This window comes from Sander lucioperca, chromosome 14 (assembly GCF_008315115.2).
Source record: "Sander lucioperca isolate FBNREF2018 chromosome 14, SLUC_FBN_1.2, whole genome shotgun sequence".
Classification (NCBI taxonomy): Eukaryota; Metazoa; Chordata; class Actinopteri; order Perciformes; family Percidae; genus Sander; species Sander lucioperca.
In genome coordinates, this window is record NC_050186.1 from 28,949,614 (window position 1) to 28,968,209 (window position 18,596).

The 18,596-nt window shown below is 40.6% G+C and overlaps 1 protein-coding gene across 3 annotated transcripts in view; it reads right to left on the reverse strand.

Annotated features, from left to right (window-relative positions):
- shroom3 (shroom family member 3) overlaps positions 1-18,596 on the reverse strand; it is a 101,907-nt gene that overhangs the window by 57,365 nt on the left and 25,946 nt on the right. For all 3 annotated transcript variants that reach the window (XM_035991138.1, XM_031277618.2, XM_035991140.1), the window contains exon 2: positions 16,911-17,111. In XM_035991138.1, coding sequence (XP_035847031.1) covers positions 16,911-17,111 — 201 coding nt within the window. The remainder of the gene's footprint in view (positions 1-16,910; positions 17,112-18,596) is intronic.

An 18,596-nucleotide genomic window follows, 5' to 3' on the forward strand; every position in this document is an offset into this window, starting at 1 on the left:
TCTCTCTCTTACTCACTCACACACACTCACACACACACACACACACACACACACACACACACACACACACACACACACACACACCTGGTGTGGAAATAAAAAAAATAAAAAAGAACCAAAAAAAAATCACACTGATCAAAAAAAAATTAAAAGTTAAAAAAAGAAAGTTATGTTGAGTATGAAAACTCTTCTTCATTATATTTTACTTCATAATTGCAACCGCATGTGTTGTATTCATTGTTGCAAAACTTGTTCTCTATATGGTTTGTTTATCGTGATCAAAACCATTGATCTGAAGCTCAATGCTGATGCTGTCATGGAAATAGTTTTCTAATCAGCAATAAATATAACAATTTCTGATCAACCCATATCAATTGCATGCTTAAAATAACATACCGGTTAAAGCCCCGCCCATTTCAAGTCAACCCGACCCACTTCTGGGTTAAATCCCGCCCACTTCCGGGTTAGGCCCCGCCCAGTCCGAGTACAGATACAGATACAGATAATTCATATGGTTAACAGATACAGATACAGATACAGATAATGCTGTACTCGCTCATCCCTACTTGTTAGTATATTTTTTGGATAATCTTGATAGTTAATGTAAGGTTTACATGTTAATCCACATATTTATGGAGGATATATTTATTCATAATTCAAATTGAAAGTCCAAAGAGAAAACGAAAAGATATCAAATTAAAAATATTATTTTACTAAGCTACTAGGAATAATCATGCCATAATTCACTTTAAGGAAACTGAAAAAGCAAAGATGAAATGTAAAATGATAATTTGAAAATGTAAAGTGAAAATGTATAAAGTCAAATTAAAGTCAAAAGCTTAAATATAAATGCTTAAACTGAAATCTTAAATTGAAAGATGACATTGAAAATCGCAATAGGAATAACAAAAGAGAAACATCAAATATGAAATTCAAAATGTGAAATGGAAAAGCTTAAATGGAAATACTTTAAATACCCGAGGAGCCGTCGTCATTCATTTGGGCCGACCTGACATGTTCAGTCGGAGACAGGGCAGTCGGGACTCGCCCGGAAATGGGGAGCGGATGAGCCGCTCAAAATCTGACGAAAATCTTTTAAACTGACCTTTGTCAATCTGAAATGAAGACAGATTCAGAAACTGCACGGCCTATTTCTCGCTTAAAATGTTTTCAGAAACACGTTTCGGTGAACTATTTTAGTACAATATGAGATCGTATTCTGAACCCGCCATGACAGTCTGGCTGTGAATTTCCGGAGAAAAAAGAACCACGTGACGCGTCCAATCAGCTGCCGGTTTTCATTTTCTGGGAAATAATCAGACTGTTAATGGAAACAATACGGAGCAGCGCCGCCTGCTGCTATGGAGACGTATTACGTTTCGCGCACGCGCAGAGCGTACGCTCAAGTCGGCGTTGCCTCAGTGTGTTCTGAGGCATTTTTTGGACCTCGGGGACCCGACTGATCAGTCTGACTGCCTTTTCTGCCGACGGTCGGCCCGTCTGGTTGGTGTGTCAGGGCCTTGACTGAACATGTCAGGTCTGCCCAAATGAAGGCCGACAGCTCCTCGGACGGACGACGGCATGGAACACACTGAACAGACTCGAGTCACTGACCTCGCCAGATGGTCCGACGGCCGATAATTAGCTCTGTGTGTCAGCGCCCGTAGACGTCGGCGTCTGTGTAAAGTAAGTACGGGTAACTTGCTCTACAGCGACACTAGCGGCTGGCTGACCAAATCGCTCTTCCTGCAACGCGAACGGGGGGTAAACACGGGGGATTTGAATAGGACTTATGTATCGATACTCGCGACTTAAAAATCAATACTTTCTTGGGGAAAAAAATATCGATTTACATCGCAGAATCAATAAAATTGCTCAGCCCAAATGAACACATTTTGATGGGTCACAGATTTCATTGTAACACCGGAAAAGCCAGAGTTAGTGAGTATTCAGCCAGGGAAAAGGTTGCAGATTTCTTTATATAGGCCTAATTGTATTTTAATTTTATTTCAAGTTATCTGTTATAGTTATGGCTGATTCTGAGGCAGGAACATCACAGAAAAAAGGAAATTAAACAAAGAACAACTAAAAACTAAAAGGGAGAGAGACAGACAACGGATGAAAACCTGAGGCAATCTTGTCCAGGCTTTCAAACAGATGGAGACAATTAAGGAATAGGGTAAATGATTCAAAACCGACCCCAAATTGGCCCTCAGGTATGTAATATGGCTATCTTTAATAACGTCCCCCTTCTATTTAGCGCCCGTTTTTTATTTCTTTTCCGTCCGTTTGTGTTGGCCAACTATTTTCATTTTGTCCCCCTGTTGTGTAAAGAGTACTCAGGTTTCATGAAATGCGTTATATAAATCTAAGTTATTACGTTGATTGCTACAACAAACTCGTAATGATTTGGCTCGTAACACAGTGACAGTGATACCCGGTTTAGCTCACGATACATCCAAAGTAGGGTAAGTTACCATACGCAACATTTGAAATGCAACGATGCATCTGTAACGTATTATTTTATTGTAAATGAATGATTTTCTGTCTAAGCAAAACATCCACCGCAACTATACGACCTACAGTGGGTATCAGCACCTTAAAGAAAATACCTTTACGACAGCAGGTGTGGTAAAAACACTACCGCTTTTGTCCAAAGCAGCTGCCAGAATCAACACAAACTGAAAGTAACAAATAGCCACTTTAACCAGGTATCTAGCTTATTTAAATAGTTCATGTTAGTGTGAACAGTTTAACTTAATTTAATATTGTATGTGGCGTCTTTTGCATGGTGCAACTGTTCCACTAAAACAAGTTCCTTCCTAAGACAGCCACCGTCGCTACATCCAGAGTTTAGAGCTGCTCAGGACGATTGTAATTGGTTTAAAGAAAGGCAAACCACCAGAACTTACTCCATAGCGCTGTGGAGATAGGTCAGGCAATGCGAGACTACCCACTCGATGCCCGACTTGCTTGCACTCTTATGGCGTTTTTCCATTACATGGTACCTGCTTGACTCGCCTCGACTCGACTCGGCACACTGTGCGTCCGTTTTCCATTGCAGATTTTAGTACCGCCTCAGCGTGGCTGGTTGTCTTGCTGGCTCGACGCACACACCAGCGCACAAGTATAAACATCAGGCCACTTGAGCTTGTTTTACAGTTCTGTGGAGGCTCCATGCAGAGCTTTCGCCGTAGCCTATGTAATATGTGGCCTGATGTATACATTTGTCAGCTGGTGTGTGCGTCGAGCCAGCATGTGTGTGTGTACGTAGGATACGGCGAAAGCTCTGCTTGGAGCCTCTGCAGAACTGAAACAAGCGGCGCCGCAGTAAACTGCCGTGACCTAATGCGACACACACACACAGAACGTGGAAGGTGTGTTGTTGTTGCCAGAAGACACATTTTGTTTCAGAAGAAGCTGGAGGCAGCAAAAAAAACCACAGCTGGCTAAACTGTTTAAAAATAGCGGGTTTGTTCAGGACACCCCTGTCTGTCGCTTTCACGTCACCTTTTTGGCTCGCCTCAGCTCGCTTGGAACCTCGACTGAGGAGGTACTAAAAAAAGTACCTGTTAGCAGGTACCAGGTACTTTTTTTCGTAATGGAAAACCAAAAAAGGCGAGTAGAGTCGAGGCGAGTCGAGCAGGTACCATGTAATGGAAAAGCGCCATTATAGTCACACTGTTTTGAAGACACACACATATTCATTTTGATACCATGTCACTTTATTTGGTCAAGTGACATTGCTCCAGAAAATGTTCTCATACCAGGGGGGTTGCTAATTAGTGGCTATTGATATGATATATATAAGACTTGTGGTACCAATTCCAAATACAGTCAGTTTAAGGCCTTCAACTGAGGGTCCATAATGGAAACTTGGTGACCGCAGTTTCTCCATCTGGCCAAATGAGTCAGACGTCAGCACTGGAGCCTTCCTCATTTTTTACGAGTTGCTCTGGAAATGGTTCCTCAGTTCCATAAGCTGTTTATCCAAAATAGCAATTAACGAGTACTGTATGAATAATACTGCTGAATAATGGCGATAACATATGACTTGTACTAAATAACAGATTTGAAAGTGTACTCAGTTCTGCCTTTCTCTCTCAGTATTCTGCTAAAATAAAACAAATTGCTTGTTGAGTTTAAAACAAATAATTTATTTGATTAAACAAATTGAACATTGAATTAAATAATAAAAGGCACCACTAAAAAAAGAATGATAGTTACATTATAAAGTGCAGTTTTCTACTGATATTTTCTTTCAACTACACAAAAAATCTCTGAAATAGTCGCATTCTTTCACGATGTGTATACTGTGCCAGTTGATATTGCGATAAAAAAACAATATATTGTGCAGTCCTACTGTATGTAAATCCTGGACCTCGTCACTAAAGCTGAGGGGCAGTTTACTATTACGGCTGGTCGCAATATCCCAGTTCTGAACATCGTTCTTTCTCATCATCTGTAAGCCTCTCAAAATCACGAAGAAAATATATTTAGCCAACTCATACATTTTTTATGATTATGCTGGGAGGGCCAGTTTGAGATTTAGATGACACAGGCACATCCGGGCACACCCGTGGCTACGAGGTTGTTTTGAACCACATCAACAATCCCTGGAAACTCTTCAAGCTCCTATGGAAGCTCCCCAAGGACCACCGTAACCTCTTCAGGACACCTGGAACTTCCTAAATGACCCCTTTAATATTGTATGTTGTGTTTTTCTTTCCCAAAAAAAAAAAAAAAAGTTCCTTTCCCAGAACATTTTGCAGAGCCACCTTCCTCCTATCCAGAAGTTTATGTGTGGAGGGGACAGTGCAGCACTGTGGAGTCAGGTTTGGCAATGAGAGACTAGCAGTTAACTGACTAGTGAAACTAACCTAACCATAGGTTGAACTGACCACATTAAATATCATCCCGTTTTCACTCCGAACTCGTAAAATACGGATGCTTGGGCAGTGGCTGTCAGTGTCAGATACGATGCAAAATGGTCTCTTCAGCGTGTGTGTAGAACGCACCGGGCAGAGCAGCAGCTAAGCGGAGCTTGAAGATGATGTAGTATTACAGTTTTTCTTGATTGCTTTGACACAGCAGTCAACTCAAACTCCACATTTTCAAAACAGTTAACACACAGGCCGAAACAGTGGCACTGATGGTCAAAATGACACATTTTGTTTGCAAAAGGCTCTAACCGTGCCAAAACATTAAAAATATGCAACAAAAGAAAATTTTGCCTTCAAACAACACAACTTGTAAACAAGTGTATGAGCTCTTCCAATCAACCATTACACAGTGGACAACAAAATATAAAATACAGCACTCAGTGGGAATCAGTGCACCATTGCTTGTCACTGTAGCCAATTACTGTACGCAGCTTTCATGCCAGTGACATTTGTTGTCAAATTTGCCTTCTTGCAAAGATTTGGATCCAGAATCAGAAATGCTTTGATGCAAATTTTATTGATTCCATTGATTCTTATTTTCAAACTGTGGCTGAAAACTGAAATACTGTAAATATTACATATAATACATGTAAACCAAAATGATTTTTATTAGAGTATAAGAAATTAAGAAAATAAAAATAAAATCTATTACAGTAAAGTATAAACATCTATTACTGTAGAGTATAAGAAATAGCCACTATTGATACTCAGTCTCTTCTGTCTTGATGATGGGGCCACATGACCTAACCCTGCAGACTGACTGCTAGTTGAAGATTTGTGTGAAGGAGTGTCAAACAGGTGCTTCAGTGATTTCATACTGATGGAGGTAGTTTCTAATAGTTAGGAACAAATGGTTTCTGGTTGGTTACCATAGCTAAAACAATGGAGTTTGGACTGCTTGAATGACATCCGTGTTAACTGTTCTGCAAAAGGGTGGGGAAAATGTGTCAATCCAATGAGAAAGGGTTAACACATTTGCAAGAGGTGTCTTCTGCTCTGCTGAGACCGTGATGATGAAAACCGAGTGGATCCCAGTTTCTTTAAGCAAGTCAAAGCAATCAAGAAAAACTGTAAGAGTGACTTGAGCGAGTAACGAGTAGTATGAAAGCCCGAAATTCCGCTTAGGGAGGTTGGTTGGGGTGGTGGATAAGTCAAACAACACAGGACTTTCACCCCGGAGACCGGGGTTCGTGTCCCGCATGGCACTTTTCCTAAACCCAACTGTCCCTTTCTTGTCACGGAAACTTAAGCCCACCCACAATCTTTTCCTAAACCTAACTGTGTCAAAAGTAAGGCCAATAGTCCCGAGCAAGCACGTTTAGATAAAGCGTGTTTAGATATGATGCTAAAGGAGACTTTTAGCTTCAATAACAGCAACAAAAGCACCTGACCAAGCGTCCATATTTTACGCGATGGGAGTGAGAATGTGTTGTAAATGTAAACCACAGTGTAGTCTCATCCATTACCAAAACACAAAACATGGATGGACACTGCTATGATTCCCAAATGTACTGACAGGTCTGTTAATACAGGGACTAACACTAGACTGGAAGGGAGCTTATTTGTATTGTGTGTGTGTGTGTGTGTGTGTGTGTGTGTGTGTGTGTGTGTTGTGCAATAACGTGATGATGTTTTAGAAAAATGTGGTGATTCAACTAAAGAAACATCTGAGGAGGAAAGAGGGGAGGAGAGGAGGAAAAGTAAGGAGGAGAAGAGGAGGCAGAAAAAAGAAAAGATGCGGGGAGTGGAGAAGAAAAAAATGAGGATGAAGAAAGGAATAGAAAGGAAAAGAGAGGAAAGTTAAGAAAGAGAGAAGCAAGGTAGAGAAGGAAAGGAAGAGAGAATAGGGAAGAAAAAATGGACAAAAAGAGAAGAAGAAGAAAAGGAAAGGAAAGAAGGAGTCAGAGAAAGCCACTGTATGTGTTTCTAAATCAGTATGTCTGTCATCTCCATATTAACACCCAGCCTCATGGGGCTCTGATGGCCCACTTCCTGTTTGTGAACCAATAAGAGACAAGCATTGCTCCCACTCTACCTCCTCTCTCCTCAGTGGTATCTGATAACCACCCAGAGCCCATGAAATTGTGGGAGAATTTCAATATTCTGCCTGTTTAACTGAGTCTATGAGACCAACAGTAGAGTACATTTAAATTATTCTGTTATTACAATCACCTGCACCTGTGTTGCTGGTCAAAGGCACTTTAGCACCCATTGCTGAGGACTAACTTTAATTCTGCAAGATGTTTAATGTAACTGCTTCCAAAAGGTATTGTATACGTATATCACGGAGCAGTATGTTTTCCAGGAACCAAGAACATTGTTTTCAAACTTCACAGTTTCAAAATGTTACAAGGACTGGCAAGTCTTGGAACTATTGTAAGTAAAGAGCCCAACTCCTTACTTATAGACTTCAACTTTGATTCCACAACAGGGCACAAGAAAGATCATTGAATTAGCACCCCCCTGAGGCTGTGATGAGGCTGTACTTCTAGGACCTGACCTCCATATTAGGATGAAACTGGCTGTAGCAGAGTGTCAGTATTTATAGACTGTTTGCCTGTAAGGACTCTGATAAACACTTATAGAGAGAGAGAGAGAGAGAGAGAGAGAGAGAGAGAGAGAGAGAGATGACATTACAGTCTTGAACCAGGAAGGTTCTATTCCAGCCTTTGGACCTTTGTTGCATGTCATAACTCTCTCTCTCTCTCTCTCTCTCTCTCTCTCTTGCTCTCTCTCTATCTATCTATCTCTGGTGAAAATGCCTGAAATTTAATATTCACACTTTTTACAATATGGGACCTTTAAAAAAATTCATTAATTTACGGTTTGGTTTCTGACCATGTTGGTGCCCTAGGCCAGACATCCTTTTTTCACCTGCGTAACATTGACAAAATTAGACATATCCTGTCTCAAAACAATGCAGAAAAACTAGTCCAAGGCTGGACTATTGCAATTCCTTATTATCAGGTTGCTCAAACAAGTCTCTTAAAACTCTCCAGTTCATCCAGAATGCTGCAGCACATGTACTGACAATAACTAAGATAAGAGATCCTATTTATTCTGTATTAGCTTCTCTGCATTGGCTTCCTGTAAAATCCAGGTTTGAATTTAAAATCCTTTATCTGACCTACAAAGCTCTTAATTGTCAGGCACCATCATATCTTAAAGAGCTCATAGTAGCCTATTGCCCCAATAGAGCACTGCGCTCCCAGAATGCAGAGTTACTTGTGGTTCCCAGAGTCTCTAAAAGTAGAATGGGAGCCAGAGCCTTCAGCTATAAGGCTCCTCTCCTGTGGAACCAGCTCCCAGTCTGGGTTCGGGAGGCAGACACTGTCCCCACATTTAAGAGTAAGCTTAATTTTTTTTTTCTTTTTTGAGAAAGCTTATAGTTTGGGAGTGAGGAGTGGCAACGTTCGCCTAGCGCCTAGGTGAGGGAGGGTGTGTAGCCACAAGCAACAAGCCCTCTCCCTATCTTTGCTTCTCCTCATAGTTGTCAGATTCAACAACCAACCCTTTGTAGGCTGGCTCTGGTTTGCCTTGGACCAGCTCTTAGTTATGCTGCTATAGTTTTAGACTGCTGGGGGACTTCCTTTGACAAACTGTGTCTTCTCTACTCTCTCTTTCCATCGGTGTGCATTAATTTCCCAGTAATGCTTGTTACCAACTTAGTCCTTATGTTTTCTCGCCTTGCAGTTTTCCTTGGATTGGGATGGAACCTGGATCGTGGATGCAGCTGCTGCTGTGGTCCTGCTCTACACCCTGCACTGCTTCTACTATTAGTTCTAGTCATAGTTCTATTATGTTTATTGGTACTATAATTTCCACTGTACATCATATCAACTGCTATAATTATTATGACTTATATTTATCCATATCTGTATGTGTATTAGTGTCTCTGTGTCCCAACCGGCAGCAGCAGATAGCCGCCCACCAAGAGCCAGGGTCTGTCTGAGGTTTCTGCCTGTAAAAGGAAAAGTTTTCCTTGCCACTGTCGCACCAAATGCTTGCTCGTGGGAAATTGTTGGTTCTTTGTAAATTATAGAGTGTGGTCTAGACCTACTCAATCTGTAAAGTGTCCTGACATAACTCCTGTTGTGATTTGACACTATAAATAAAATGTAATTGAATCCTGCTGCCCCTTAGGGGACTGATTATATGATATATATTTTTAGTTTATTCAGCTTTACTCAACTTTTGGTCTGTGTCGTGAACAAGACATATCTGTCAATGAGTATTTTATCCCAGTTTTCATCATATTAAGGATAATATTTGCATGGAACATAACTAACTATTCTGCTATATCCCCATATACATCATTCTTGCACAGCTGCAAAATCACAGAATAAACAGCGGGTTCAATTACTGGTATAACAGTTCTCAGTAATCTGAGGAGATTCTGTTTATACTGTTTTTTGTTCCTGTTGATCTGAGTTTGAATCCTGAGTCTCAAATAGGGCAGACTAAGAAATCCTCTGACACATGCACACAAACAAAGGAAGCACAGACAGAACATCCTAACACCAGGGGTGATGACCTCCTCAGCTGACAGCCGTAAACCTGTCACTTATTAACATCACTTCCAACACGGTTAGGAAAAAATAAAGATAATTATCGATACTGGAAGGAACTGTTATCAGACAGGAAGTCCCAGTCAGCAACACTTACTCTGAGGAGTTTCCTTTGGTCCTGAACCAAGGGGCAATTTCCGTGTCTGAAAAGTAAAGCCTATAGTGCCTTAAAAGGTGCAATATGTATTGTAATACTGACAGCTAGTGTTTAAAATAGTTACTGCAGTATAAATTGAAAATATTGGAGAGAGTCGTCTCCCCCGCCCCCTCCTCCCCAGACTCAGTTCAGTTCATGGAGGTTGCCAGGCTAACAGTGCGGATCCATTTTTGCGACATGACTGAAGCGTGGTGTTGCGACGTCATACATCCATGGTTGATGCTCCACGCCCATGACCGACAGCTGATTGGACGAATGCGTCATGTGGGTCTGGCTACTCCCGAATTTCAAAACGACCATCATGGCGGCTCGTTGAGAATACTCTCTATTTTCCGAAAACAGTTCACTGTTTCTGAAAACATTTTAAGCGAGAAATAGGCCATACAGTTGCTGAATCTGTCTTCATTTCAGATCGACAAAGGTCAGTTTGAAAGATTTTCGTCTACTTCTATTGGATAGTTGCGTCGCGTTCAATGGATTCATTTGCATAAAGATGGGCATCGGCCAGCTTTTTTGACGCGCAGCATTTTTTCAAATGCAGGGCCGCCTTCCCGGGATGCTTTATGGGCGCGTTAAAGTCACTTCACGTCACCCATAGGAATAAAGTGGAATGCGGCGCGACAGAAGCATCACACGGCCAGGTGGATCTGCACGGTAAGACCGCAGCATCCACAACAATGTTGCTAGATGCTTTGATTATTGGCTCAGAATTACTGCAACAATCGCTAAACACTGCAAACTCACGGTCCTCTCTTTCCAATTTTCAGCCCCCCTCTCTTGGCTTTAAATAACTCACCATTCTCAGCTACAGCCGCTGAACAGGCTACATGTTGTAAACAGCCGTGGCCCGCTTGCATGGTCCTCCGGTAATATTAGCTAGCAGTTAGCAGAGTTAGCATGGCAGCGTTAGCCAGGACCAGTCGGGATCACTTTACTGGCTGTGTCTCAATTGTTTTTGCGAGTAACCAACTCGGGTACTCTAGCTCTATAATTCAATGTGAGTAAACGTATGTTGAAATGAAATAAAATGCCCATCCCTTGTAGCCGTGATAAATTAGCCTGAAGCTAATGCTTACCTGTTCAGGAGGAAATTAGCCAACTCAGCATCCTTTTGGGCTCTAAGCTGTCTCCATCTTTCAAATAAATCTCCAATATTTACCCGGGGTTTGTTACATCTCTGGTCACACAACTGTTAGAACCATGCAGGTTTTTTTCAGGTCGGGTAAAATCTATCTCCATTGATCCTGTTCGTTTGTTTGCTGCTTTCATGGCTGTACTAACGTTACAGCTGTAGCGCTGGGTTTAAGTTTTTACAGGTATATGTATATCTGGCAACCCGGCCTGGCTGTCAAACTGGGCAGTTGATAACAACACACAGGCCAAAACACAAACAGAAATTCCGCCACGGAAAGGAAATTTCAAAAGGACAAAATACTGGAAGAAAAGATAGTGTTTCAACTTAGCATGTTTTCTTAATATCTGATGACGCATTGGGGTCGTTTTTGGATTTATGACAGTAAATATATTACATACTGGACCTTTAAACTTGCTTTCTATCTAATTTCCAGCAGAGGGGGCGACTCGACTGGTTTGAAAAAAATCCAGCTCCTATAGAAGTCTATAAGAAAATGAGCCTACTTCTGCCTTTATTTATTAACTCAATAAACATTTTTCACCGGCACTAACAGCCAACCAATTAGTCTGTCACCTATTCTTAGCAAACTCTTGGAAAAATTGTATTTGATGTGCTACTTCTCTGTTAATAATTTGACAAGCGAGCATGAGCACGCTTATGGGGTAGGTCACTCAACATGCACTGCACTTACACAAATGACGGATGATTGGTTGAAACAAATTGATCAGAAGAATATTGTGGGAGCAGTACTGCTAGACTTCAGTGCTGACTTTGATGTCATTGATCACAAATTATTATTGAAAAACTAGTATGTTATGGTTTTGCTCCATCTGCTTTATCGTGGATAGAAAATTATCTATCCGATAGATCACAAAGAGTTTTCTTTAATGGAAGCTTTTCTGATACAAAACATTGTGGTGGAATTCTACAAGGAAGTTTGCTTGGCCCTTTACTATTTTCTGTTTTTATTAATGATTTTCCACTTGCTTTTAAAAAAGCCCATGTGTCCATGTATGCAGATGATACAACAATATACATGTATGCACCTACAATTAATGAAATAACTGCAACCCTCAACAAAGAGTTGCAGATAGCACTAGAATGGGTTACTAGCAATAAATTATTCTTAAACATGTCAAAGACTAAAAGCATTGTATTTGGTACAAATCATTCCTTGAGCTCTAGACCTCAGCTGGATTTGATGCTGAATAATATAGCTGTTGAGCAAGCAGAGGAAACAAAGCTTCTTGGCGTTATTTTAGATTGTAAACTGTTGTGGACAAGGCATATAGATTCTCTTGTTGTAAAGATGGGGAGGAATATATCTGTTATAAAAAGATGCTCTGCTTTTCTAACACCACTATTGACTATACAAGTCCTGCAGACTCTAGTTTTATCACATCTAGACTATTGCCCAATGATATGGTCAGATGCTGCAAAGAAGGATCTAGGAAAACTGCAGCTGGCTCAGAACAGAGCGTGCCCTTCAATGTCCACTTAGGTCTAATGTAAACAACATGCATGTTTATCTCTCCTGGTTGAAAGTTGAGGAGAGACTATGGGCATCACTCCTGGCTTTTGTTAGAAAGATTAATGAATTGAAAATTCCTAATTGTTTGTATAGTCATCTTACATTTAGCTCTCACACACATAAATACCCCACCAAACATGCCACCAGAGGTCTTTTTAAAGTTCCTAGATCCCGAACACAATCAATGCAACGTACAGTATTGTATCAAGGGATGGTTGCATGGAACTCACTTCCGGCTGAGATTGCTAAAGCGCACAATAAATCAAGCTTTAAAAAACAAGTAAAGCAACATCTAAGAGCCCTACGCCTGTAACCATACTTTGTAACTAATTTTGTACTTTTTATGTATAGGAATATTTGTGTATACAAAGATGTTGTAAGATTAAAATTTTCTATATTCAGTGCGTATGCATTTAGTGTAATATGTATGAGTATATGAAGAGGAATATGTATAGTTATATTTGCAAGAAGGAATAATGCTAGTTATACTGCTCTTATTTTTATTTTTATACCATGTGGCTGTTTTGTTTTTATCTATTGTAATGTTTTTATGTTTTTTGTGGACCCTAGGAAGAGTAGCTGATGTTCTGTATCAGCTAATGGGGATCCTAATAAAATCAAATTAAATCTTAAGATGAGAACTGACCATAGGTTTGCTGAACGTACTAACTCTATCTTGAGTAATGTTAGTTGGGATTGAGGGAGTGTAAACATTCAAGTCTGACAGAGCAGAGGCCTGTACTATGAAGCAAGATTTGGCGTTAATGAGGTAACTTCAGGTTCATGCAGGGTTTTGTGTATCACAACGGTGGATCACTTGTTACCGGGTTAAATCGCTGTGGTAAATTTTGCTGCTCGGGAACAGGTTATGTTGGAGATTAGAGATCAACCGGTGTAAAAGCACCGCCTACTGACCTATCAATACTCGATTGATAACGGCGTCACCAGAGAGAGAGAGGTGCGCTAATAAAAGTTAAAACATTTAGAGACCGGCAACCCTGTTAACATTCCCTGATGGGTATTTTTATGAAAAATATATAGTTTCAGCGGAGGGAATTACGCATAGGCTATTTGTCGGCTTCTTGAGCCGTGGGTTGCCAATGCCACACATCGGTTTAAATTTTTGTATTATTTTTTATTTTCTCTCACGATCGCTTACCACTGCCAGGGTTGCAACTGATAATATAATAGGCTAAAGCAACAACAGTTTATGGAAAGCAAAAGTGTAATTATGGTCAGATCTTGTGCCTGACTGATGGGGAAGTGATATTGATAAGCGTTGTGATTTACCCATAACAGCGTCAGCTTTTTTTGCCAGCTTTACTTCCTGCGTTTTGCCTGTAAAACCGTGTCTGTGTTCTTCATATTTATGTAGAATTATAGTTTGCTCTTCTTATGTAAAATATGTGGCTCTGGTAGATGTTTGCGATTGGTCATGCTGTGCAAACACCGCCTCTCCGCTGGATTGGGAAATCCTGGGTTGATTGAACTAGTTGTTAACCACCGTCGTGACACAGCTTATGCAGGACCGCGGTTGTTAGGTTAGGTGAAGCCGGGTAACTGAAATAAATCCAGGGCATGTTGATCTTGATTCGTAGTACAGGCCTCAGGACTTAGTTACTAACATTAGCCTAAACTTTATTATAGTAGCATCCAGGACCGGCTCCGACCCCACAAAAAGGTAACCCCACAAAAAATGTAGTATGAAATGCTTCGACGGCTTACGTTAGAACAGACAAACAGCGTTTAATTAATTCCTTAGGGACCGTTCGGTATTTATGGAATGGACCACCGGAGGAAAATAGGGGAGGGTCATGTCTTTTTATTTTTTGTTGAGGGAAGGGTCATCCAACATTTTTTAGTCTGGGCGGGGGGGTCACCCAACTTTTTTATTCATGAAAAGAGCAAAATTTCAAAGTGGCTTGTTTGGTGCATATTTATCCATGTAGCTCTCAGTCTCGGCCCCCTAGCAGATGGGTCTGACCGCATACGCGGAGTTTGCTGGGGGGGCAGGAGGAGCACTGCCCCCCTGGTGGCTCAAACGGGTAATTGCATTGTTTAAAAAAAGAGTGGAATAATTACGTCTGGCATGACCAGATATTTTATAAATATCTTAAATAACACAAAACAACTAAATGGTGGTAGGTAATACATCTGATTTCATATCCTGCTTTAGCAAAAAAAATATTACCTGGCTGACGATGGGAGTAGCAGGACGCAAAAAACGAAACTTACTGTTGCACTAGTCTGGACATTTTGCCGTCCCAACCTTGCAATAAAGGTTTCCTAAATGCCATGTATATAAATGTGATGTGAGCTTACTAATTGATTGCAGGTTTTGTGTAGATTTGGACTTGTATACGTTTATTCCACTTTGTTTAAACGGCGAAGTGGAGAGGCCTCGTTCACCTGTTTGGAGCTGGCTGGTGAATGTGATGCTCGTATCGGCCTTGCTGGATACACCGTGACTCTGTTTGTGGATCTACTGATTGCTGTGGACTACTTTTTTTCCATGTCATTGGATTACGGCAAAATACGGATCTTTTTTCTTAACGTGTCTTAACGTTTTATGGTGAGTTTGGAGAGTCATCTCAACAGACTGTAGGTCGAATACTGATTGTTCACCGTTACATTTTAGTTGAATTTAAGCGTCTGTCTATTGCGTTCCAAAACAGCCGTGCCGCGATTGGATTTCATAAGGGCGAATTGTTAAATTGTTACAATGTAATTTAAAATCTGCTTTAAAAATAAACATATGTGTTTTGGAATATAATGTTCAGCTTCAGCACCTTTACCTATGTGCTAAAATATACAATGACGTTTTGCCTTTGACAATTGCCTAGTGACAAGTCCATAGCAACCAGTGTTGAATTTCCCATTGTCCTTTGCTGAATGGTCTCAATATTTTATTGTTTTATATCATGTGAATACTAGTTTACTAGAGGAGTAACTTAGTATTTGAAGTAATGCAGTAATGCATGAAGTGTGCATTTAGTTTCCATGCTTATTGTGTTTCCACAACAATGTTAGTGAGTAAATCTACTGAAATGGCCACCACACCATAATAGAGGAGTGTGATGTGTAAGATGAGAATGCAGAGGTTAACTCCTGTACATCATGGCTGTAAAAATCAAATGGCATCTGTACTTCTTTGCTAAGTGCAAACTGGCACGCAAGGGGAGGGTCATGCCTCTTTTTCAAATCATTTTGGAGGGTCATAGGAAATTATTACTGACGAGGGGAGGATCAAGTCTTTTTAGGTTAGAGGCCACAAAACTCCTCTGGTGGCCCCTTAATTAAATAATAAACAGTCCCTTACCTTTTTGCTCTTGTATTTTTGTTTTGGAGAAAGTAAAAGTAACCACCATCGAAAGTCTTTATACAACAGTTGACAGTTAATTGGTAACCAGCGAGAATATTTTCGACCTGTTGCACATGTTGGTCTATAGGTTAATTCGTATACAAAGTCACACTCTGCTAACGGCTTCGCTAGCTAGCAGTCGGGTGCTGTTCATCATGGATGTACTTAATGTACAGAATCAGAAAAAGATTTATTGCCAGGTAAGTAGCACTTACTAGGAATTTGCTTTGGTTTGATGCATGAAAACATATTTAAACATATGAAATAAACAAACAAATAAATACCACACACATCTCATACACTCATTCTCTCTCTCTCTCTCTCTCTCTCTCTCTCTCTCTCTCTCTCTCACACGACCGACACAAGTTATTATTCCTTAAAGGAGTTCGCTACTTGTATAACATTTTAAATATCCCATTTACCTATCTGCGGCTAGGACCCAGAGCCGCAGCTTGTCAACAGGCAACTGCTTGGGCCCGAGGCAGTTAGGGGGCCCCCGAGGGCTGACAAACTTTACTCCACTCCAACCTCCCTCCCCCTTAAACAAACAAATTACTTTTTGCAATGACATCTGAAGGGGCCCCATGTCATTCTTGTCGAAGCATGATAGAATTTCTTTATAATTGAAAGTCAAAAAAAAATTAAGAGGAGTTATCCTTCTGGGAGTGAAAAAAAGAAAGAGAAAAAATAAGGATGAGAAGAAAAGAAAGCAAGACAGTGGTAAGTAGAGTAGATAATGAAGATTAAGTTGTGTAACAGTAACTGTATGAATGCTGTCATTTAACCTTAACTATGGGGGAGACATTTAAATAACTTTAGCTAGCTAGCATTAACGTTAGACTAATGGCGTTTATATTTTCACGTTTTTATTAGTTAACCTAGTTAGTGGAACTGGAGACTCCAGCCTGGAGTGCGGGTCCGTCTAGCTCCTGTCGCAGGAAAGTCTTGGTTTGACTGGGTCTCATTTCAATAGAACGAAATGTGCGAAGGTCATTAGATCTGGAGGACATGGTGGCAGCATTTGCCATAGCCAAGGTCCAAAAGCAGCAGTTAAAGAGTTTAGAACATAATGGTGACAAACACTGGTTTTGAGGGGCCCCCTAGGAATTCTTGCCTAGGGCCACAACAGACCCTAGAATCACCACTGTGGGGACCGGGCTTGCAATAGGGGTTTAGTGAATGGCCAGTTGATGTAGGTTCTCAACTCTCTCCTACCTGTTCTTGATGCGTAGTTGGACTCCTCCTGCTAAACATGGTCTGCTGTGGTGGGATGACCATTGTGTTTGTTGTTGTTGTTGTGGTGGTGGTGGTGGCGGCAGCGATAGAGATGAAAGAGGAGGAGAAGGAGGAGGAGGAAGAGCTGGGAGGGATGGACGTGAAGTACCAAATTCCTCGATATATCCTGGTTCAAACTCCCTGAGGAGAAAGGCAGAAAGTGATAATGAGAAATCCCTCCTCATCCTGCATGATGTTATTGAATTTTATACACTCATTTACATTTTAATGAATGTAGAAAATTCCATCCATATGCTAATCATGTGAATTCTCAAATACAAGCTGATGTCCAAATGATGGCAGAATCTCAAATAGTAGCCATGGGCAGCATGAACAAAAAAGGCTGACCCCTAAAGAAGACTGGGTACCAACACAGAGTCATTGAGAATCTCAATGCTTTTGTACTTTCCTAACTTTTTGATTGAGCAGTTTGAATAATCCATAATCATCAAACCTACAGAAACACCACATGCCAAAATAAGCTACACCCGCTGTGTTCAGGTCCAAACGGTTCAAGCAGGACTGTCTGCATGTCTGTTTTCTGTTCATCACATTTGTAATTTAGTCATTTTATTAACCACGTGTGGCCTACAGAGTGTGATAAATAAGCTGCAGTTCAAAGGTCAACTGAGGTATCAACAGTAAAGAGGTCATAGTTTAGATACAGGATCCTGAATGTAGAAATACTCCCTTAAGTACAATAAGCTGAAACTCACTATAAAGCTCTGTAAAGCGAAGGGGAGCTGCAGATTCAGCTGATAATTCTTTGTGTTTATCAGTATAAGCGACACCTTTCACATTGTCACATTATTTTCACATTGCATTTGATATATTGTTTAAAGTGTATAGCTTCTTTAAAGCAACAGTCCAATATTTAACATCTAGTATCAGTATACATCTGCACTTAGTACATAGATAGGTGGAGGATGTGTTTAGCCTAGCTTAGCACAAAGACTGGTAGCAGAAAGGAAACCGCTAAGGTAGCTCCATCATAAGTGAAAAAGTCCACCTTCCAACATCTCCCAAACTTTTATACATGCTGTATCTTGTTAATTGAACAGATGTAGAAATAAAAACGTAAAAACAAGTCATCATGGTTTGAGAGACAAGAAGGAAACATCCGATCAGAGAGCTTGTGGCTAATGGCAGGGTGAAGTTAGAAGTTCTTTTTTCAGGAATTTAAATTAATTCAGTTTAAATGTTTAATACATTGTGGATATGAATTCAGCAACTGGGATGCAGTAATTTGTTCCTGCCTACAGTGATAGATAGATAGATAGATAGATAGATAGATAGATAGACAGACAGACAGACAGACTGGTGGAGAGGGAGAGCAGCAGAGAGTACAGCCCAGTGGAGTCTGTAGCTGAAGCGGTAAGACAGAAGACAATTGAGATAAGATAAGCAGGGTTTGAGATTGGCTCTGGCTATTTAGCTATATTAAGTGCCTTTTGTTGAAATGTTCAACTTTTCATAAAGTTGATGCGCTCGCCAATGTCACTTTTTGTGAACCAACCAATCAGCCCAGATGGGACATTAAAAAAAAGTTAGACTTTTAAACAGGTCGAGGAGCACCTACGATACACCAATAAGTGGCATTTGAATACCACAATATGGCACAATGCA